The sequence below is a fragment of the Artemia sp. Qi Xiang Cuo genome, chromosome 20 (genome assembly GCF_049724085.1).
Source record: "Artemia sp. Qi Xiang Cuo chromosome 20, ASM4972408v1, whole genome shotgun sequence".
Classification (NCBI taxonomy): domain Eukaryota; kingdom Metazoa; phylum Arthropoda; class Branchiopoda; order Anostraca; family Artemiidae; genus Artemia; species Artemia sp. Qi Xiang Cuo.
Window position 1 is genome coordinate 27,439,355 of NC_142813.1, and position 23,598 is coordinate 27,462,952.

Below are 23,598 nucleotides of genomic sequence, written 5' to 3' on the forward strand. Positions count from 1 at the left end.
TATATATATAAGTTTCTAAAATAATGCCCATTATTTCTAACATTATACAACTTGTTAGTCCCAGGAGCCGGAGAGATAAATGAGACAAAATAGATGACAGGGTGCTATGTTTGTATATAATTAGTAACTGTGGGTGCGTACGAAGGGACCTTTGGGCCCTTTTTGTTTCAGTGGGCTTTGGGCCCGTATCCATAATTCCTCACAATGTCATTACAATCTTCCTGTTTTCAAGACTTTTCAAAGTTGTAATCCCCAAAAAACAAATCTTCCGAACGTGCCTCCCAGTGGGAACATTAAATGCTAAAGCCAGAAGGATAGGGAAATTTGAGTGAATAATAAAGCAAACCAGTGCCAAACCCGGTTCAGAATTTCATTGCAAATCACTCTATATAATTAATGAGTTAAAGTTCGTGACTTCTACCTTCACATGACGCCATGTTTCTTTTTTTTTCTGCTTCCTTGCTGATTTTTTTTTTTAAAGGAATATTTGCATGGAGTCAGGTCGGACCAATTACTAACACATTGACCACTGCACAAATCGCGTTGTATTTATTATGAATTTTTAGATTGTGAATTGACGCAACTAAAAAATAAAACCTGGTTATCCATTCGCAGAGCTCAAGTCCCTTACAATAATTTTGCATAGGGTAATGTGATTTGGAAATTTAGGAAAAGCAACGAGTTATGTAATATTGCAGCCTGCATTTAACTTTGGAACTATCATTTACCAAAGCAAAACAGCTTTAAATGTTGCATTACTAAGACTGCATTTTACACCCTATCAGACTTCTTCTTCTCCTTCTTCTTCTTTTGATTAGTATGTAGACACTTTTACGGGTTTTCATCACCGGAACCTAATTTCAAGCCCTGCGGGATGTTGCAGCAGCTGAGTTGGAACTCTGGGTCCAGTATTACCAAGCTGAGTTCGTTTTCACTGTGTCACAGCAGGATTAACGCTGCCAATACGGTACAATTGTGCCGATTTTGGCACAAATTAGAGGCACTGATACATTATAGTACATTTGGAAATTTTTGGTAGAATACAAACTTTCCTGTGCATTGTGGTTATGCGTGCTCCTTTCTAACTCCGATATCTGTTAAAGTTTTAGTGTACCAAAAATTTATCTTGTTATAGCGAACTTTTAACCTGCTGTTCAGATGGTACCACTTGTCCTCTTGTTGTACAATTTTAGTCGGAAAACTGGTACAGTCTACTTTAAAGCGTTGGCAACATTGAATAGGATATCTTATCAGACTTTAAATTTGCGCAATTTTTTTATTCTATCTAGTGTTATCAGAGCTACATCAAAAATACAAAAGAAGGTTTTACGTGTTTTTTCCTATTTGATCATTCCAGTTTGTTTCTTTCATTAGATAATGGTTTTCAATTTAACAGAAGACACCGTTTCCTACAGTTACATAGTTGAAACTGTCCTTTTCAGCAACGTAAGTATTCTGCAATTATTCGTTAACTGGTTTTGCAACTTTAGAGCTTCTTTGAAAACCATTCTTTTTATATAAGTGTCTAATATTTTGACAAATTATTTTACTTTTTATCTACCCTAAACGTGCATTTTTGTAGAACCCCTCCCTACCGTGACAGCACTATTGAGCATGATGTGAATGTATTCATGGAGCTATTCAGACCAAGTGACGGGACTAGAAGCAAACCAAGACCTTTCACATACAAACCTTGTGATAGACCAAGTAAGTTATTGAATAGAGTTGTTTTAGGACTTGAATGATTAAGATGAACCAGTGTTCTTTCAGTATTAAATAAATAAGAAAAGTTTGTTTTCAGCTGAAAGTAAGTAACTATATTAAAACTTAAAGTAAACAGAAAGTATTCTGTAAATGAGGTGGCTGCCTCTTCCTCAAATCCTCGCTCATTACGTTAATTTTTTTGTGCTTTAAAACATCTTCTAAAGCCTATTCAACGGCCCTTGTGTTTCAGCAGTTATTCTTATAGGATTCTGACAAAAAGTCAAACTTTAGCTTAAAGAGTGAGGAACTTGGAAGGGGATAGCCCCCCTTATTTTCCAAAGAGAAGTTATAAAAAGTACCAAAAAGGCTAAAAATTCTAACATCTGAGGTGCTGATGGTGCAGTTACTAAGTTTTTGAAATTTGGTGGTTGCAAAGTTAGATATAAATTACTATAGATTGCGGATATGATATAAAATGGGGAAATATGTAGTGATTTTAGGAAAACTTTAATTAAACCCTTTATAAGAAAGATGGTTAGACTGAATGTGGCAATTATAGAGGCATTAGCTTGGCTTCTATAAGATGCAAATTGTTTAGCATTCTGAAGCGAAGAACTTTCTGGATTAAGGAGCGGGAGAGGATATATCGAAAAAAAATTTCCCACATGATTAATAATGGACACGTGTTCGAATTCTCAAAACCGTTTAGTCCTGGGTCTCTTAGAATATTAGCTGAGCATTTGATTAATCCGGTAGAAGAGCCGATAGAAGGTCCTATCCTAGAATGCTATGCCAGATAAAAGCATTTATTGCTTTGTGCGAGAACAATATTGCTGCGATTAAGGTGGGAAATGAGGTACGTAGGTGGCTTGGTCTTGTATCAGGAGTTGAGCAAGGCTATTCTCCGTCAGCGTTTATATGAATTACTTTAATGAATTTTCTTCTAAGGAGCCTGGAAAAGGCTCTGGAATAGCTGAAACTAAATGGGAAAGTAAAAATCTCCTAAAATTAAGTTATTCTGATTACTTGAGGGCCCTAGATAAAATTTTTAGAATGATAAACGAATTTTTACAAAAATAAATGAATTTATAGAAAAATACACGTAAATGAGTTTTTGTAGATTTTAAAGGCTAGGGCACAAAGATAGGATTTAAAATTAGTGTTAGGAAGACTATGTCGCTCAGACTAGGAATAGAGGGTGTATTTCCATGGTTGAAAAAAATTGGAAGAGTTAGGAAGATGAATCTTAGACTCTATTTTAGAATATTAGAAACTACGGTACTGACAGTGCTCAAGTAAGATTCTGATAGCGGCTGTTTCGAAAGGATGAAGGAGATTTGTAAATGTTTTTCTGAGGACTTGTCTACGGTTTAGGTACCTTTTATGATTTTATGGGAGGGGTAGAGTGAAGCTTTGAACAGATTGGGATGGAGGAGAAGCATGCACGACTTTGCTGGTCCGAGGTGACTTGGTGCTTCAGAGTGTTTTTACTAGTAGTGGTCGCAGTATGTATGGCGTAAACGTGTTTTTACATTGTATATGGTATCAAACAGTTCGTGGGAACGAACTGTAAGTAAGCAGTAACCCGGCTAAATAGTAACCGAAAAAAAAACGAATTTTTGATACCAAGAGATAATTCAAAAGAATTGACTTATTATGCTGATTTCAAACATATAACTTTCATTAAGTTTAGTCTTACCGATTGAAGGCTACCAGCCCTAGAACATTTGCCTGATTTTCGAAAAAGTGGGGAACTCCCCCTAAAAGCTATAGAATCTTAATGAATATCTCACTATCAGATTCAGCGTATCAGAAAACCCTATTGTGGAGGTTTCATGTTCCTATCTGCAAAAATGAGGAAGTTTGTATTTTTTGCCAGAAGGGGTGATGATTGTATCGACACAGTGGATACAAAAGAAATGTAAATAGAGGGAGAAATGTTTACAAAAGAAATGTAAAGAAAGTGGAGAAAGTATTGAAATATGAACTAAGGAGGTGTGCAGTGGAGGCCATGAATAAAATTGCCGAGGATTTAGAAGATGCAGCTAGACGGCATAATAGTAAAATATTGTACTGGCACGTTAACAAACTAAGAGGTAGTAGTCAATCCAGACTTGTCCCAGTTAAAGATAGGAATGGGGTGGCAATTAGCGATAAGGAAAAAGCTAAAGCGAGATGGGCCGAACATTTTGAGAATTTGCTTAACCAAGATAGAGTTGCAGGAAAAAATATAGAGGAAAATGAAAAAGTTTGTGATACCTTGGATGTGAAGGAAGATTTTGTTTTGTGAGAAGGAATTAGCAACAGTACTAAAAGGATTAAAGAATAATAAGGCTCCAGGTGCTGATAGGGTAGTAAATGAGTTTCTTAAATATGGTGGCTCTGAGGTTAGAAATAAGTTATTGAAGATTATGCATATGATTTTTGAAAAAGAGGAAGTACCTAACGATTTTAGGAAAACCTTAATTAAGCCACTTTATCAGAAAGGTGATAAAAGTGAGTGTGGTAATTATCGAGGCATTAGTCTGGTCTCTGTAGATAGCAAATTGCTTAGTAATATGATACTTTTTAGACTGAGACATGACATAGACAAAGTTTTAAGAGAAGAGCAGTGCTGTTTTAGAAAAGGTAGAGGATGTGTTGACCAAATTTTCACTCTTATGTTAATAATTGAGAAGTGCCTAAGTTTTCAAACACCTTTGGTCCTCAGTTTTATAGATTATGAGCAAGCGTTCGATTCTGTTGATAGAGGAGCTTTAGTAAAGGTTTTATCCTTGTATGGTATACCAGACAAATACATTAAAGTTATTAGTGCTATGTACGAGAGTAACACTGCTGCGGTTAAGGTAGGAAATGAGGTTAGCAGCTGGTTTTGTATTAAATCAGGAGTTAAGCAGGGTTGTGTTCTATCCCCCTTTATATGGATTATTTTGATGGACTTTGTTTTAAGGAGCACAGGAAAGGCAATGGGAGACCACGGAATCAAATGGGGAGGAAAAAGTCTCCTGGACTTGGATTATGCTGATGATTTAAGCATCCTAGATGAAAGTGTGAGCAAAATGAATGAAGTTTTAGAGGTTTTGCGAGTTCAGGCTGCTAGTATTGGTTTGAAAATTAATGTTAGGAAGACTAAGTCACTAAGGCTAGGAATAAGTGAAGATGAAAAGGTGACGTTTGGTAATGAAAAGATTGATCAGGTGGGAAGCTTCACTTACATTGGTAGTATTATTAGTAAAGATGGTGGGAGCAGTGAAGATGTTAAAAACAGAATAGCGAAGGCTCAGGGTGTTTTTTCACAGTTAAAAAAAGTCTGGAAGAATAGGAAGATAAGTCTGAAAACCAAGATTAGGATCTTAGAAGCTACAGTGATGACAGTGGTCAAATATGGCTCTGAAGCATGGACGCTCCGAAAAGCAGATCAAGATTTGCTAGATGTTTTCCAGAGAAATTGCTTAAGGATTGTTCTGGGTACCCAGCTGACTGACCGTATTTCAAACAATAGGCTATACGAAAAATGTGGTTCAATACCGCTTTCTAGGTATATAATGAAAGAAAGGTTGAGGTGGTTAGGGCATGTTGTGAGGATGAAGGATGACAGATTGCCGAAGATTGTTCTTTTCGGCCAACCATCTAGGGCTAAACGGAAAGCAGGTCGTCCCGGTCTGAGGTGGGAGGACGTCATAAAGAAAGATTTAAAGGAAATGGGAACTTCGTGGGCGGGTGTAAAAGGGAGGCTTCGAATAGATTGGGGTGGAGAAGGAGCGTGCGTAGCTGTGTTGGCCTCAGGCGGCTTGGTGCTGCGATGAGTTGTTAGTAGTAGTAGTAGTAAAACATTTGAGGGTAATTAGGCCCCCTCCAACCCCTTTTTTCCTAAGAATGTCCGATCATAATTTTGAGAATGCCATTTTGTTCATCATAGTTGAAGGGTCCAATAACTATGCCTTAAGATATAACTTGACCCCCCACAGCCCCAGGGGAAAGGTCTTCTAGTTATAAAATTTGGCCATTGTTTACGCATAGTATTTGGGGGTAATTGAGTATTTGATAGTGTTTGAGGGTAATTCCGTCTAATTACCCTAAAATGTTTTAGTCACTTAAAAAGGGCAGTATTTGATTTTGACTAGTGCACAAAATAGCATATATAGAATTACTCCAAATAATTCTAAGAAAAATTCAATATTTTATAATGCAAATATGAAACAAGCAATTGCTAATATACAGAATGAATTTTTAATTGTACCTGTTGATAAAGCTAGCAATAAATTTGCCATAATTTGCCAGAAACTCTACTGTGATATTTTATCAAAAGAGTTACAAACAACTAATAAACACGAAAAGGCTCATCTAGAGGAGAATGGTTTAATTGAAAATATAGAAGACAGAATTTTGAAAACATTTAATATTAAAATTAATGATAATGATAAAAAGTTTCCTTTCTTATATTGGACGGTAAAATTTCATAAAAATCCACCAAAACCACGTTTTATTGCTGGGGCAGCAAGGTATCCAACCAGAATTGCGGCCACTGACCTATCTTTAATTTTAGGAAAAATTAGAAATAAATTTAAAGCACATTGCTCTGGAGTTAAAAATTTTTCTAAAAAAAATTTTTAAAAAATTTTTTCTAATTAATCCATATTGGAGTGTTAGTAATTCATTACAAGTGATAGACTCTTTGGCTATTATTTCAGCTAAAAGAGTCGATTCATTTGATTTTACTATTCTGCATAAAAATCTGTCACTTAATTTAGTATTCGAAAAATTGAAAATGGTCATTAAGAAATCTTTTCTTTTGTCTAATATCGGGCTGAAAATTGATACTTTTAATAAAAAAGCCCGATGGACGAATTTCTTTAGAAGTACTATTAGTTCAAGATGTTATAGATTGGATATGGTATGCGATTTATTGGAATTTGTTCTGTTCAATACTTTTGTAAGGTTTGATGGTAATTTATATAAACACATTGTTGGCATTCCTATGGGTGGGAATGCTAGTCCATTTATAGCGGACTTGTTTTTAAGTCAATTAGAATATGCATATATGATAAATAAAAATAAGCCAAGTAATGCAGAATATTACCTTTCAAATAATAAAAGAGATCTGGATGATCTCTTAGTAAGAAATTGCGCGGAGTTTATTGAGATTTCAAAAAATGTTTGTCCACAAGAGTTAATTTTGGAGCCTAGCTATGGGACAGGACACTCTGACCATTTCTTAGATTTAAATATTAATATTTCAGATAATAATAAATTAGTTTTCAAAATATGTAATAAAATGGATGATTTTAATTTTGAAGTAATTAATTTTCCATTCCTCGAAAGTAATATACATTCAAATATTACTTATTCAGCTTATTATTCCCAATTATTTAGGTATGCAAAAAATTGCAGTAAATACACAGATTTTAAAAATAGATGTCAAACGCTTAGCCAAACACTGGTCTTAAGAGGTTTTTCTGCCAATAAATTACTTGGCAATTTAAAAAATTTAGTTTTCTGTATCATGAGCTTTTAGGTAAATATACAAACAATTATAAAGAAATACTGAAAGATATTTCAATATAATTTATCTTTCACTTTTATTTTTTGAATTCTGTTTTTGTACATTGTTTCCAAACCAGCTTGAAGGACTTTACATCTATAATTGGTTCCAGATACCAATAAAACACTTTGTTTTACGACTCACGTCCGAACCATAGTCTTTAATTGTTTCAGAGTTGTTTTTGCGTTTCATTGACCCATGGGATTTCATTAAGGATAGAACCAATCTTATTTTGTATGTATTTTTTTAATATTTTTAATAGTATGCATGTATTTCCCAAGTTTTACCTAAAATAGGGATACATTAAAAGATCTTATAGTAAACGCTCCACTATGCCGGATAAAGAAAGTAAAGAGTCAAAACACATTAAGACAGGAGGTATTCTTCTGATGAGCCCTAATAAAAGGCTACTACTTGGAAATATTTTGCTAGATTTAAGGTGCTTTTGTTTGTAAATTTATAACGACTTACATTTATTAATGACGACTGTGCATGGATTTGGACATTTCGATTTGGTTGACAGTTCGGTTATACTGTTTTATCCAAGGTAATTGGATAGATGAGTAAGGTTAAAACCTCGTTCAAGTGTGCATTTATCTCAATTGCTGGATTAGAATGACATTTATTTTCTTCTTCTTCTTCTCTCTCTTTATTTTTTATATTTTTTTTAGCCAAATAATTACCTCTAAAACATTATACACAAATTTTTTTTTTTTTTTTGGGGGGGGGGGGTTATGACAAATTTTCTGATTGGAGTTTTTAAACGGGGGAATTTTCCATGGGGAGGGAAGTTTCCAAGGGCTGAACTTGTCGGAGTAAATTATACACTGGGAAAATTTGCCAGAATTCCTATACAAAACTCTTTTTATGTCTTGCTTTTTCTTTTTTGTCTCAATTTTACGATTGGAGTTGTGAAGGGTAATTGTTCAGGGTAAATTTTTACCAGGATTGAACTGTCTAGGGAATGTTTTCGTGGGGAGAGGATTTCTCCGTGGAGGTGGGTTCAGATTTCCTCGTATTATTAAAAAAAACAATCAGAAATCAAACAAAAAAAAGTTTTTTCAACCAAAAGTAGGGAGCAACATTAAAACTTAAAACGAACAGAAATTATTACGTATATGAATAGGGTTGGCCCCTCCTCAACACCTCGCTCTTTTCGCTAAAGTTTGAGTTTTGTACCAATTCTTTAATAGCAACGCCTGAAGCACAAAGGTTGTTTAATTAGAACAATAAGAAGCTCTTTTAAAAGTACTAAGAACTTTAGCGTGAAGAGCAAGGTGTTGAGGAGGGGGCAACCCCCTTCATATACGTAATTGATTTCTGTTCGTTTTATGTTTTAATATTGCTCCTTACGTTCAGTTGAAAAAACTTGTTTTTTTTCAATTTGATCTTATATTGAATGGTGTTTTGTATTACATAGTATTATATGATATAATACTATAATACTAATAGGTATTTTTTCATGGTATTTGTGTGATATTTTAAATAGTGTACCCATATACAGCTATATAACATAACTATTTTTCTAAACAATGAGATTAGGAAGAGATTCCTTACAGACCGTTCCAGTAGAAAGTACAATATTAGGTTAAAAAAAAAAAATGTTTTTAGATGTTTACATAAGCTAGCTGTTGAAAAGTAAAATGAAAGATAGCAAGAAAATTCTATATTTTCACTTCTTTTGAAATAAAAAAAAAAAAAAAAAATGCGAGACACTGCCACATTGAAAAACGGTGATATATTTTACTGTTTTTGAGGTCTATCTCCTTTTCGCTGCTCATTAAGAGCTAAGATTCGAAGGAAAGTCTTTCAATAATCCCTGGAAACCTAATTAAGTCTGAAAACTTTAAAGTATCCAAAACATACAGTTGAGCAATATACATTGCTTATGAGCTGAAAATGATTCCAAATTTGAGCCGTCAAAATATAGTTTGAAATCAAATCTTAGCATCAGATTTATAGACTACACCTTTCACAGGAGAAATACATTTTCCTTCTGAATAACTGTTGTGTTTACCAACTTAGGCACATTACTATGAAAGCCCATTCATGTTTGATAGATGACAAAAAATTAAATCGACATGCACAGAAATTCAAAAATTATTAATTAATTAATTTATCATATATTAATATATTAATTAATTTATCACTTAAAAATATTAAGTGATAAATTAGTTGGTTCGTAATCTTACAGGAAAGCGAGCTAAAGTTGCTGGAGACGATCAACCGTTTATGCACGGTGAACAGCTTGTTAATGTCTTAAAACTAATTCTTGACGAAAGTCCTCAATCATCATCACATATTGAACAAAATATGCCTACGCCACTCACATTTTTTAATGCAGAATTTGATTCATCAAGGCATGAAACATTACCCATACCACAGGTAACTATTTTTTTTTAATAATAAAGATGTTTTTTTTTTCAGGGAAACTGAAGAGTGATTTCAAAGCTTAGAACTAGAAAAAATTAACTCATATAGGAAATGATGCTTAAAAGAAAAATATAGAAAGTCAAAACAAATGATGTGACACAAACTGATAAACTTAGCCTTAAAATGAAGGGAAATTACCACAAATATGCGGTACTAGCACCACCCCAAAATCAATATGACATTCAGGTTCATTTGCTCTTTACTGAAAATTAATCGAAGTGTCTAAAAAGTTTGACTTAGCTAATAAATTATGTATTAATTTGAAAGGAATTTGTAAGTAAGAGAGAAAAAAAAATGGTGAAAATATTGCGATATGACACTAGTAACAACAATCGGATTGTAATAAACATCAGTATCGAAAACAATTTTTTTCTTTGAAAAAGGGAAATGAACATTATTCGAACTTATTCACTTGTTACAATAGTAAGAGACGAAACTACTCAAAATATTTTCCATAATTCGTGAAGTACATATAAAACTGTCACGACAGAGGGTTTGCAAATTTGAGAAGGATTAAATTTTAAGTGGAGATAACACTTATGAAAATTAATACTTGTAAAGATTTCTTTCCAGAAATTTACATATGTCGAAAAGTAATTTTTCATGGAATTTTTAACAGCAAATTTTTAATTTATCACTCTAATAACAAGTTGCAAAAAAAATCGCCACAATCCATATTGACTAACAACACAAAATGTAAAAAAAAATAAGTGAAAAAGAAGCCTTCTTAAAATTGGGCGTGGGACAAACAATTTTGACTTATGTACAACGTTTAAAGTGTCATAATATAATCTTTGTCGACACCTTACTAATTTTAAATTTTTATCAAAAGTAATTCCAAGAAGCTTGATAAATCGACGCAATTGGTATTTCCATCCCTAAAACGAATCTTTTGGACATATGAATACAAATGTGAACCTCTACAAAAAGAAAAAAATAAGCTACTTTTAGTAGGATTTATTGAAATTCATTTACATTATACCGTATATACATTAATCCCGTATATACATTACACTTTAATATCTTTTAAGTGAAGTACATTGTTTATTATAAAACTCCGTTCGTGTTTGATGGATTACAAAATTTAGAACAAGATACGCAGAAATTCAGAAATTTTAATTTTTTATTTATTAATAAAAAACCTGAATTCAAGCAACAAAATCTAAACTGCAAAATAACGAACCGCTTAGATGGCTACAAATCAAACCCTCTGGAGGGCCAGGAGGTTTCAGAAGGGAAAAAATCTATCTTCTTTCAACAAAAAGAATTGCTAAAAAGGAAAAAAGGAACATTCCCCTCAAAATGCCCTGAAAGGTTCAACTTAATAATCTTAGACATTCCTGAGATATTACTGATACGTCCTTTAACAATCTACATGCATATATTGTGTTTTCATTTAGTTCAACATCTTCCCAAACATTTTTTGAAATTTACAAACCTCTAAGTTCTTTTAACGTATCTTAGCCTTAGTAGTATTAGTAGTCGTAGATGTATTAGTATTAGCAGCAGTAGTGGCAGTAGCAATACTAGTAGTATAAGTAGTGTATACGTTTTGTCTTTCGGTCAGTTAAACAACTACCTCATTACACCCTGAAAGTTTCAACTTAATAATCTATGCCGTTCGTGAGATATTGTGGATACAGTCCTTTCGACAACTAGCAAGTCTATTCTTAAGTATTCCCTGAAATTTTCATTTAATACCCTTAGCCTTAGTAGTAGTTGCAGCAATACTAGTAGCAGTAGTCGTACTGGTTATAATAGTAGTAATAGTAATAGTAGTTGTAATAGTAACATCAGGTAGTAGTAGTAGCAGTAGTAGTAGTAGTAGCAGTAGTAGTAGTAATACTAATAGCAGTGGTTGTAGCAGTAGTAGTAGTAGTAGTAGTTTTTGGTAGTAATAGAAGTAGCAGTAGTTGTATTGATGATAGATATAGAGTGCAAATATTGCCTTTTGGTCAACTGAGCTTCCCCCTTATAAGGCCCTGTAAGTGCCAACTTAATGCGCTAAGTTGTTCCTGAGATAGGTCCTTTTGACAACCTGCATGTGCATAGTGTGTTTTGATTTAATTTAACACTTTTCTCAACATTCCCTGAAAGCTCCAACTTAATACCCTTTCTCTTTGTGCAAACCAAGGATCAAACATACCCGGCATTCCCGATGTCAAATACTAATATATAAACAATGAATAAATTACAAATATTACAACTCTTGCCCCACGGGCAGTTGGGGGGTACTAACATCCCCAGAAGCAAAATTATTGGACATTACACCTCTGATGAGCGAAACGGCTATCAATAAATTTTTATCAGATTTGCTCAAAGTAGAAAGGGGTGTGGTAGGAGATTTGCTCGTCCTCCAAACCCTATTGACTCTCAGGAAACTGTATTTGTTAATTTTATTTCCAATCGAATGTGCCCCCTCCCAAGTTCCTACAAGAGCTCCTTCTATGTAAAGTGTATTGGCAAATAAAAGTAAATTATGCATAGCACCCACTTCGCTATCGCTGAAGAATCTCTACTTTAGCAGTATTAATTAAAGAAAAAACGCTATGGGAAATTACAATATTTATAATTTGGGCAATGCTTGCGCCATCAGCAATTAAATCAACATTTAGAACTAGTAATTTTTACTGGTCAATGTTGTCCAAAAAACAAAAAACATAAATAAAAAATAAAAACGAACAAATTACCGATAGTAGTGGACGACAGGACGACAGTGGACGAAAGTGAACAATAATAGTCCAAGCATTGAAACTCCGTTACTATCCACAAAGCATAAATTTGATCCGATAAATTTAGATATGCTATCCGCCGGCTTAACGGAAAAGAAGATAATTCAATTAGGATTTTTGGCAAAACTTTTTCCAAAGTAAAATTTTAATTTATTTTCTTTTCAGGAAGAATTGAGGATTGCTTTTTCGTTCTTTTATAACAAGGGCAACTTTCAACAAGGACAAGTAAAGCTGAGAAATAAATAATTGTAATTTTCGTTTTCCTTCTAAATTAAATGCAAAAAAGGCTTTTTTTTAATTATGATTTTTTTTTCAGAGAAATGTCATCCAATCGAATGGTTTTAGCCCCCTGACACCCCAAAGCATGAGTATTTCTCCTCAGCCTTCGCTTACCGATGACTCTTACTTCTCATCTACTTGTGACTCACCAACAGATCTTCTAACATTTCAACCGTCACCATCACAAAGTTCTTCAAGCCGATGTAAGCACATTTCGCTCTTTATTTTTCTCCTTTCCTTATTATTTTATTTATTGCTTATAATACAGTAACCTGGAGTAGCAGATTTAAAAAAAATAAAATGTAGAAGTCTGACATTTTCTTTTATGAAATAGCTCTCATCATAAATGTTTTTAGGCCTTTCTATTTCACTAAAAAAAAACAAATAAAAGTAAAGAACGAAATTAAAATTCTATATAAGCAGAAATTGTCTCGTATATAAGGGTGGGAGTAGACGGGGGTTCTAAAACATCTTCATTACCAAGCTCATCACGCTATAAATCTTCATCACGCTATTATGGGCTATTTCCTTTTTTACTATGGAGCGTGATCGTCTTTTACTAGGTTACTAGCTACCGCTAGAACCCGGCTACGATTGTGACGTCAATGATCAATCTTGTAAATGAGAAATGCAGGTTTTCGTAAAAATTGATTTTATTTAAAAATTTAATTTTTTATTTGCAAAATCTTCTTAACCCCATCAATTTACTTTAAAAATTTGCCATTAAACAGCTCTACGATGCCCAGCTATCTGAAGAAAACAAAATATGCTGTCGATGCAGAATATTGTGGTTTCAGCCCCTTTTCTTGATTTTCAAACCAATATATTTTCCTTGTTTTTATAGAGGTTTTAGACAAGGCAGTTCTAATGGTGTACTTCTGTTTTTGATCCAACTCTATTTTCAGGAGTTATGGGCCATTACATTTTTTGTATTGGACGTAATCGTCTCTTACTAGGTTGCCAGCTACCACTGCCACCCGGAAAGTAAAAAAATGTCTTAATGAATACCAAATCATATGCTCTCCTGAAAAGACTTTGAAGAGGGGGGCATTCCCTAGGATTGATATTTTCCAAAAGACCATCTTGTAAAATATAAATATACAAGTCTGAAAAAAAGCCTAATTGGGATAGGGGAATAACCAAAAGCGGGAATAGAAAAACAAACAACCACAATAGAACTTAGTTATACAACTTAGTTATGCGTAATAGAACCTATTTATATTTATACAAAATAACTTAGAGATATACAAACTGTAAGCTTGATTAGAAAATATAACTCACTTTTATTGACCAAATGTCTACAAAAGCCATACTAATGCCAAAATAATTACATTACTCACTTCTATCACCTTTCTTTTGAAGGGTATTCGTCAAAGTTTTCCTAAAACCACGAGATAATTCCCTTTTGCAAGAATCAGATTTACAATCTGCAGTAGCTGATCTTTAAATTTGCAACCACCCTATTATAAAACCTAATTTATCGCAATATCAGCACTTGATACCTTATTATTATTTTTTTTTATCCTTTTAGCACTGTTTGCAACCCCTAATTGTAAAATAAATATTTCTTCACTTCAAAATTGTCAAAAAAAAATATTCTTTTTTATGTTGTTTCCTATAACTTTATCACGGTTTAACACACTCACCAAGTGGCCTCCCCATCTCTCTTTGACAAGTTTTTATTTGTAATTGTGGTCCCATTACAATATTGAGCAGAGACTAGTCCATACTGACTAAGCTGTTTTATCTCGGTTTCTTAATATTCCAATTCAATACTTTACTATTATACCATTTTGTTTTATCCTACGGATCTCACTCAGAAATACTTGTACAAGCCCCTCCATAGCAAAACAAAGGAATATGTAGAGGTTTTGAGAATTCAGGGTTTGAAAAGTAATGTTAGGAAAACTAAGTCACTAATAATAGGAATAAGTAAAGGTAAAGTAACAAGAGATTATTTTGAGTAATGTGAAGGTAGATCTAGTAAACAGCTTCACTTACCTAGGTAGCATTATTAGTGAAGATGGTGGGTGCAGTGAAGATGTTAAGAGTAGAATAACTAAGGCCCAGAATATTTTTAACAGTTGAAGAAAGTTTGGAAAAATAGGATGATAAGTCTGTGAACCAAGGTAAGAATTTTGGAAGCTACAGTAATGACAGTGATCAGGTCCCAAGCGTGGAGATTGGGCACTTTACAGTATTCACATATACTCACGTTTATTCACCAAAATGTTTTTCAAAAACACGCTTTTCTGAACTCTTTTATGTAACTATTTATGAACTATCTAGAAAACACAAGTAGGCTTACACACAAAAAGTAAAGTCGCCTTTTTGCGAGTCAGTGTAGACGTCAGCCAATCAAAAGAATGACCAACTAAAATTTAATTTGAAAATATCCAGAAGGTCAAATTAATGAAGAAAAATGGAATCAGCCCCAGCTGTTCTCTTGGCAATTTTTAAGCTTAAAAAATTAACACACTTAAAGTGGATTACTTTTTTAAAAGAGAATAGAAATAGTGGGTTAAAGTACGAGTATGTTATGTATAGCCTACATTGGAGAATCAGGATATGTATCAGATTATTAGGGCCATGGGCCCAACAAATTCCTTCCAAAATAAATGGCCACCACCACGCTAAACTTTTCAGCACATCTAACGACAAAAAGAAAACACCAAACAACGATTTCAAAATCTCCGACAGTCTTCTTGTTTTCATCTCTGGCCAATGTCCACAGCAGCTACTAAACATTTTGCCTACAGGTTCTACTTCCACCCGACATACGTCGAATGTAGAACATTTGGGATAATGGGCTCTATAGCCATCACAACCAGGTTAAGGATTTAAAAGTTTGGAATAAACAAGATTCGTGGAAAATAATCATGCTAATATTGCTGTGCAATTCTTGGACCTTGTCTGAGGGAGAAATTCATGTATCCACCAACGCATCAGTAACATGGTAAAGTCGAAAAGGGATAATCATCTCTTGGGTGCAGGGTCATCACTTATCAGGGGTTTTGATGGCAAGATTAAATAGAGAATTCTCTCACCCTCTCAAATGTATATTTGAAAGAAAAAAAGATGGGGTCTTGGAATATATGGGACGATACAAGGTATCACGATGGAGGTTTATCAGAGTTCGCTTATCAGGGGTTTTGATGGCAAGATTAAATAGGGAATTATCTTATCCTCTCAAATGAATATTTGAAAGAAAAAAAGATGGAACCCTGGAATATATGGGAAGATACCAGATATCCCGATCGATTACCTCAATTAGCCTCTCAGCTGGCAATGGCAGAAGCAAATCCACACCTGAACTAAAGCAAGATTTCACAAATGTCATCGCTTGAAATTACTCGTAGCAAGAGATAAGAAACATTGAGGATGATGTATGGGACGACACCAGGTACCACGATGGATTAGCTCAATTAGCCTCTCAACTGGTAATGGCGGAAGCAAATCCACTTCTGAAATTAAGCAAGGTTTCACAAATGTCATCGTTTAAAATTACTCATAGTAGGAGACACAAAGCATATCGTGGATGATTTAAGTATAGAGGAATGGGTAGAAATCCTTGTGAAACATGAAGTAACCTCTTCTAGGTCCCACCCATTGGGAGAGTCATGGAGGGAAACAATGTTGATACAAAAACAGGGCAGGCATGGGTGTACAGGGTAAGGATTTGGGGAAATAGGTATTGACTGGTAATGGGAGGGAATATCTTCCAGAGACCAGAGTTTACAAAGGCTATTCCTCGGCAGGGTACTCGAAACTGACCTAACAATTGCGGGTTGAGGGAACTGGCTATCATCTTTAGCTTCCTGAAGGGACTCCTATCGAAGGGTTTTCTCCCCATCAATCCATACCAAATGCCCCAGAAAACTGAGAGGACAGATTCCAAACTCCTTCCAGGACATCCCTACTCCAACCCGAAACTCAGTATTGCCGGAATTTTCCTAAAACTGTTTTACTCCATACAATTTTATCTTTTGATTATCTCTATTTTTCTTCTGGAGAAGGATGATCGCCTCCTTTCCCTTAAGTTCTTTTCTCCTCCCAAATTGTTTAGTTAAAAGATTCAAACTACGTGAAATATTTTTTTCCTCTAATTTTCTTCAATTATTCAGTCACGGAAAACAAATCAGATAGTTTGTGGTGACGAAGTGTAAGTAAGGAGCAGCAAAGTTCAATAGTAATCGAAACTCTAAAAACATAATTTTGGTATCAATAGATATATCAAAAAGTTTGGCTTGCTATGCTGATTTCAAATGTATAATATAATATAAATATATAATATATAATACAACTTTCCAGGGGAAATTTTGCACAGCGGGAACTAGCCAAATTTCTTGTACGAATTTCTTTTTATTAGTCTTACTTTCTCTTTGCCGACTCAATTTTACATGTGTACAAAAGAGTAAAGTAAAGTAAGTATGGGGGTACTAGACCCTTAAGGTTCAAACCGGCTGTGCTGATCTCCGTTTCGTGGCCCTTCAGCCAGGAAACATGTGTAGATGTGTTTACATGTGTAGATGTTAAGACGAATTGTCCGGGGGGAAAGTTTTGCCAGTTGAGTTGTCTAGAGTATCTTCCCGTAGGAGAGAGGATTTTTCAAGGTAGAAATTCGTCATGGGGGATTTTCCATGGGGTAATTTATCCAGAGGCAATTTTATGCGGGAGCAGCTTTCTACTAGGGTGCGGGATATTTGCAGGAAAACTTTCCACGGAGGAAAGGAATTCCGGCATGATTTTAGAAACCTTCTTTAAAAAGAAAGTGCTCTAAGAACATTTTTCACCTGGAGCCGTCCCAAAGGAATTGTTTTGGGGGAATTTTCAGCTAGAATGGAATTGTCTTAGAAGAATTTTCCTTGTGGGGTGGAGGAGGTATTTTAATGGGAATAACTTTCCATGGAGGGAATATCCGTGGGTATAAAGTGTTTTTCATAGAGGATAATCCGGATTTTCCCGTATTATTCAAAAACGACCATAAATTATTCAGAAAAACAAGGTTTTTCAACTGAAAATAATGAGCAACATCAAAACTTAAAACGAACAGAAAATATTAATTATATAAGGGGCTGCCCTCTCTGCAATGTCTCCCTCTTTTAATTGAAGTCTTACGTTTTGCCCCAACTCTTTAAGAAAAACTCCTGAAACACAATTAAAATAACAAGTTTTTTGAAGTGTTCTTAAAACAACTTTAGCGTAAAGAGCGAGGTACTGAGGATAAGGATGCCCCCCTCAAATAAGTATAATTTCTGTTTGTTTTAAATTTGGATGTTGCTCCTTACTTTCAGTTTAAAAAACTTGTTGTTTCATGTTTAATCATCATCAAATGTGAATGGACTCTACGGTTCACCCTCTAAGACCCAATTTTTAAATTGCTGATTTGTGTCGCATCCTTTTTCTCTCTGTTAGTTTTTCCTTACCTTTGTCATTGAAATAAATAAATCATCATTAAACAGGAATTGAATTCCCACATTCGGTCTTTCGCATTGCCCTCTGATTTCTCAAACTTTACGAGGAAAAGTATGCACTCTAAATTTGTTTTCAGACTTGTTTAGGAAATTCATTGCTTGATTTTGGTGCTTGATTGTTTTCTCCTTATTATTGATACCTTAGCCTCATTTATTTGTTATACACGTCCAGACCACTTAAATTCATCCTTCCTTTTGCACATAGACAATGGGATCGAGCGAAACTTTCGTGCAGCTTTTCTCTATTAAAGGTTAGTGATATTTAATGCAAATCTGTTGAGCTATTTTTCCTACCTTTGTAGACTTTTTTTTTATAATTTTGATTAATCAAGTTACAATAGAATGAATCTTTTCTTTTCAGTTACAAGCAGTCCCCACATTGTGCCCCTCGTAAGAACTTTCCCAGATGAGCCAATAGCTAAACTTCCTGTGATGCTGGAAGAATACTTCGATGACTCTGAACAACTTCCTGATTTCTTTGATTTGGCGTCCCCATATCCAGGTATCCCGTGCAAGCTCACTATATCCTGCGCCTAGTCTTTAGAATTAGCTCCATTTCCTAACCATTTCAAATAAATTTGTAAATTCTTTAACGTCCATAAAGCCTTCTAAATGTAAATGGTTATTTCCAAGAAACCGATTTTTAAGGATAAACCCGCCAGCCACACCCGAGAATGCATTGATTTTCTTCAATGAAAGAGTTTGCTTGATGTCATCTTTTCTTAACGAATAGCCTTAATTATTTAAATTTAGCTCTGCTGGGACAAAATGCTTTATTGGTAAATATATATGAAGGTAGAAAAAGAAAAGAGAAAAAGGGCATGTTGTAAAACCACTTTCAAACCATCATAATCTTCCAACATTAACACCCATTGCTACTTGAATCATTGTTGGTTTCACGATTTTGCCTTTCACTTCGAAAGAAATATGTTTTTATTTTTTGTAGATACTTGAATTTTAAATAGTTGATGCACAAATTCAACCTAAGTTTAAAAAAAGGAAAAATACTGTTTAAAAAAAGGAGCCTAAGAAAATTTGCCTTATTTTCAAAAAAAGGGAGAAAACCCCCAAAAAGTCATAGAACCTTAATGAAAATCACACCATCAGATTCAGCGTGTCAGAGAACTCTACTGTAGAGGTTTCAAGCTCCTATCTGCAAATATATGAGATTTTGTATTTTTTGCCAGAAGAAAGATCACAGAGGCGTTTTTAAGAGACCAAAGAAATAGAGGGCAACTAGGCCCCCTCCTACGCTCGTTTTTTCCCATAGTCACCCGATCAAAGCTTTGAGATAGCCACTTTGTTCAGCATGGTCGAAAAGTATAATAACTATGTCTTTGAGGATTACTTAGTTCCCCACAGTCCACGGGGGAAGGGTTGCAAGTTATGAACTTTGCCCAATGTTTACATATAGTATTGGTTATTGGGAAGTATACAGACGTTTTCAGGGGAATTTTTTTATGGTAGTGGGGCGAGGGTGGATCGGGGGTTACTTGGGAAATCTTTCCATGGAGGAAGTTTTCATGGGGCAAGGGACATTACTATGAATGCCTGGTTTACCAGCATTATTTAAAAAGATTAGAAATTAAATAAAAAAAAGTTTTCAACTGAAAAGTTTTCAACATTAAAACTTAAAACGAAGAGAAACTATTAAATATGTTGTTGGGTTCACCCCCTAGTCAATACCTCGCTCTTTTCGCTTAAGTTTACTTTAGTACTTTCATCTAAATAACGGTCTTTGTGATTAAAGGGTAATTTTTAAAGAATTGAAAAAAAAACTCGAACTCTAGCGTAAAGAACGAGCTATTGACAAGGGGGTTGTGAACCCCCTAATATATGTAATAAAAATATACGAACATAGAAGATCGTTACGTAAGTTTCGGTATGTATTCCCCTTCTATTACAGGCCTAGGAGCCTTTGGGGGATTAGCACAATGTATTTTCTTGTATGATTAATTGATTATGAATAAATCTTATCTTATCTTAAAAAAAAAAAAAGAAGTTAATTCATAAGTTACGTATATTTGTTACTAATTAAAACGTGGGTAAATAAAATTAAACAACTTTTGAAAAAGCTACTTACCCAGAATATGTAAAATTAATATGCAAATTTCGTTTTAATTCTCTATGTACGGTGAGCCAAAATCAAAACCTGCATTATTAAAAAAACATCAGAAATTAAATAATAAAAACAAGTTTTTTTTAACTGAAAGTAAGGAGTGCCCTTAAAACTTAAAATGAACAGAAATTATTCCCTCTATGAAAAAGGCTGTCCCCTCCTCAACGCCACGATCTTTACGCTAAAGTTTTTTATTGTTTTAAAAAATAAATTTGTGAGACAGAGTCAAACTTTAGTGTAAAGAGCAATGCGTTGAGGAGAGGGCAGCCCATTTCATATACGAAATAATTTCTGTTCGTCTTAAGTTTTAATGTCGCTCCTTACTTTCAATTAAAAAACTGCTTTTTATTTAATAGGAACTTAAAAGAAAATTAAAAAGAATGTTACGTATTGGTTTTTACATAGTTGAAGTGCAAAATGAATTGAAGTTACAAGAAAAAAAAAAATAAAATGTTAGAAAATAAGTTCCGAATCATTATTATATTTCAGCTTTTACACACAACGCAACTTGAATCATAGTTAGTTCAACAATTTCACCCCCAAAAATAATTTTATCATTTAGAGGTTTTAGTTTTTCCATAGTTGAAGTGCAAATTAAACATGTATAGTGAGTAATAAAAAATCTGTGACTAAAAATATGGCACCAACCGACCTCTTAATTCAGCTGAAATCATACCGTTTTTTTAAACAATCTGGCTATAGGCCTCTAATCTTCTTCCATGAATAATTTGAAACTACGTATAGAAAAGACGATTGGTCAGAGTGAAAAGGCATTTTATAATTTTGAATGTTTTTACTGCTTAGACCAAATTTTTGATTTTATTTATCTGCTGTCAAGTTGAAAAAAGTGTCTTTTAAGTTTATTGTATATTAAGTAGGTAGTAAGTGTAGTTGTTTTTGATTTTTCTACGATTTATATACTAGGCTACCTGGTAATTTTGATAGGTGGGGATGGAGGAGGAGCCTCCTGTGCCACACATGACTCTGAACAACTGTTCAGGAAGGGGTTTTTGCTATGATAATCAGACTCATGACTTGTGCTCAGGCACCCAGACTAAAATGACAATGACTTCTGTGCATATACTAGCTAAGGGTTTTATTGATAATAGAGACAACCATCCCTAGGACAGCTAGAATATTTTTGGGTAGATACTTGACAAAGGAATTTAGAAACCATGAGTGTAAGGGTCATTATGGAGTGATTAGTCAGCGCCCAGGTCCTGGTGGTAGCATTGAAATATTAGCCAATAGTGAAGAAATAGCAGTAAATTTACTAGCCCTAGGCTAAATGACCTGAAAGTAGAAAATGTAGTTCTTCGATTTGAAAGAAAAGACATCAGAAATGTAAAACAAGTGAAAAATAAAAGAGGTATAGTATTTATCCCAAAGGGTTTTGCTGACAAAGAGGAAATAAAGAGTGAAATAGAAAACAACCCAGAGGTAAGTGAAATCAGTTTCATGGAAAAGAGAGATACTTTGCAAGAAAATAAAGAAAGTGTTTATAGACTTATAGTAGAATACCAAGAAGAAGTAAAATTCCCAAAAAGAATATCAATATGGGGTGCACTTGTTAGTGTAAAACAATATATACCCCCTGCTCTGAGATGCTATAAGTGCCAAAAATTTGGACATACAGCTTTGAACTGTTGGGCTGGTGAAAGATGCCTTCTTTGCTCTGGAAAGCATAATCTAAATGAATGCCCTGAGAAAAATAAACCTGAAGAGCAAACACTAGTGTGTGCAAACTGCAAGGGTCCACACTCTGCAAACAGCAAACAATGTCTCCATTATCTTGAGAGAACAGAAGCTCTTAAAATAGCTTACACAAAAAATATGACTTATAAGGAAGCACTGCGTCAAGTTAATAAGATAACAGTTCCCTCAACAAGCCATTTTAATGTCCCTAAAGAAAAAACTAATGAACTAAAACAGAACACTAGCTTGATGGAACAAAGCACTAGAGTGGATAAATTAGAAAAATGCCTCACCTCAGTTGCCTCTCTTCTTACTACTATATGTGAGTCATTGATCGATTGATCAAATAATACAACTATAAGAGATATGTGGCAAAATTTTAAAATATATACTGGCCAAAAAAATCCCCCCAAAATTCCTGTCCTACTCAAAAAGGATGGCAGGGAGCTCACAGCTCTAGAGGATAAAATGAAGATCCTCCTAGAAAATTTTTTGAAAAATGATCACAGATACCCTCATCAAACACCAAGCAATACAATTATTGAAAAGATAAACCACCCTCCAATGGAAGACTTCACTCTGGAAGAACTTGAAAATGCTTTAAAGAAAATCAAACCAGGAGCAACTGGTCCTGATCAAATACATAACCAAATGCTAAAAAATTTACCAGAGGAAGCCAAAAACACACTTCTGATACTTTTTAACAAGTCTGTTAAAGAGGGGTATACTCCCAAGGCGTGGAGAAAGACATCCATTATCCCAATACCTAAAACAGGAAAGGAATCTTCTAGCCCAGATTCATATAGACCCATTTCTCTAACATCCTGCCTCTGTAAATTACTAGAACATTTGATACAAAATAGAATTCTTGAGCATGTAATAAAATCTGCTCAGAAAGAGCAGTTTGGTTTTCTCCCAAACCTGAGCACAACTGACTGCCTAGTTAGACTTGAGAACCAAATAAAACAGGGCTTCAGATGCAGGAAGAATACATTTGCTGTCTTCTTAGACATGAAATCTGCATTCGACCGAGTAGATGTGGAAAAGCTGTAGAAAAAAGTAGAGGAGATTGGTGTTCCTATAGAGTATGTCAATTGGATCTCTAGCTTTTTGAGGAATTGTGTGTTTAGAGCATCTGATGGAGGATATAGTACAGATTTTCAGATTAAAACTGACATGGGATTACCTCAGGGAGGTGTATTAAGCCCCATATTGTTTATTATTTATTGCTGTGACTTGGACCTCTCAACTGTCCTTGGCTGTCAAGCATATATATATGCAGATGATATTGCACTAGTTACAACTGAAAAAACACCCCATAATCTACAGTCAGTAATGCAAAAAGCATTGAATAACGTATAACAGTAGTGTAGAGAGAATAATATGGTATTATCACATGAGAAAACAGTTATTATGCTTTTCTCAAAAAGTAATAATACTCCAATACCAAAGGTGAATCTTCAAAATCAGGTTATTAGGGTGGATGATTCTTTTTGTTACCTAGGACTAATTTTGGATAGTAAAATGACTTGGTTGAGACATATAGAGTATTTACTTGGTAATATAAAGAGTCGGTTAAACCTTATAAATGTAATGTGCCTAGGAAAAAGGGGCGCTTCT

The 23,598-nt window shown here is 34.3% G+C and overlaps 2 protein-coding genes across 2 annotated transcripts in view; both read left to right on the forward strand.

Moving 5' to 3' along the window:
- Positions 1-23,598, forward strand: part of LOC148940057 (protocadherin-like wing polarity protein stan) — a 421,746-nt gene that overhangs the window by 174,145 nt on the left and 224,003 nt on the right. The window lies entirely within an intron of this gene.
- LOC148940058 (uncharacterized) overlaps positions 1-23,598 on the forward strand; it is a 139,178-nt gene that overhangs the window by 50,842 nt on the left and 64,738 nt on the right. The window contains exons 8-10 of the mRNA XM_089105803.1: positions 9,441-9,631; positions 12,728-12,893; positions 18,526-18,666. Of these exons, the coding sequence (XP_088961929.1) occupies positions 9,441-9,631; positions 12,728-12,893; positions 18,526-18,666 (498 nt within the window). The remainder of the gene's footprint in view (positions 1-9,440; positions 9,632-12,727; positions 12,894-18,525; positions 18,667-23,598) is intronic.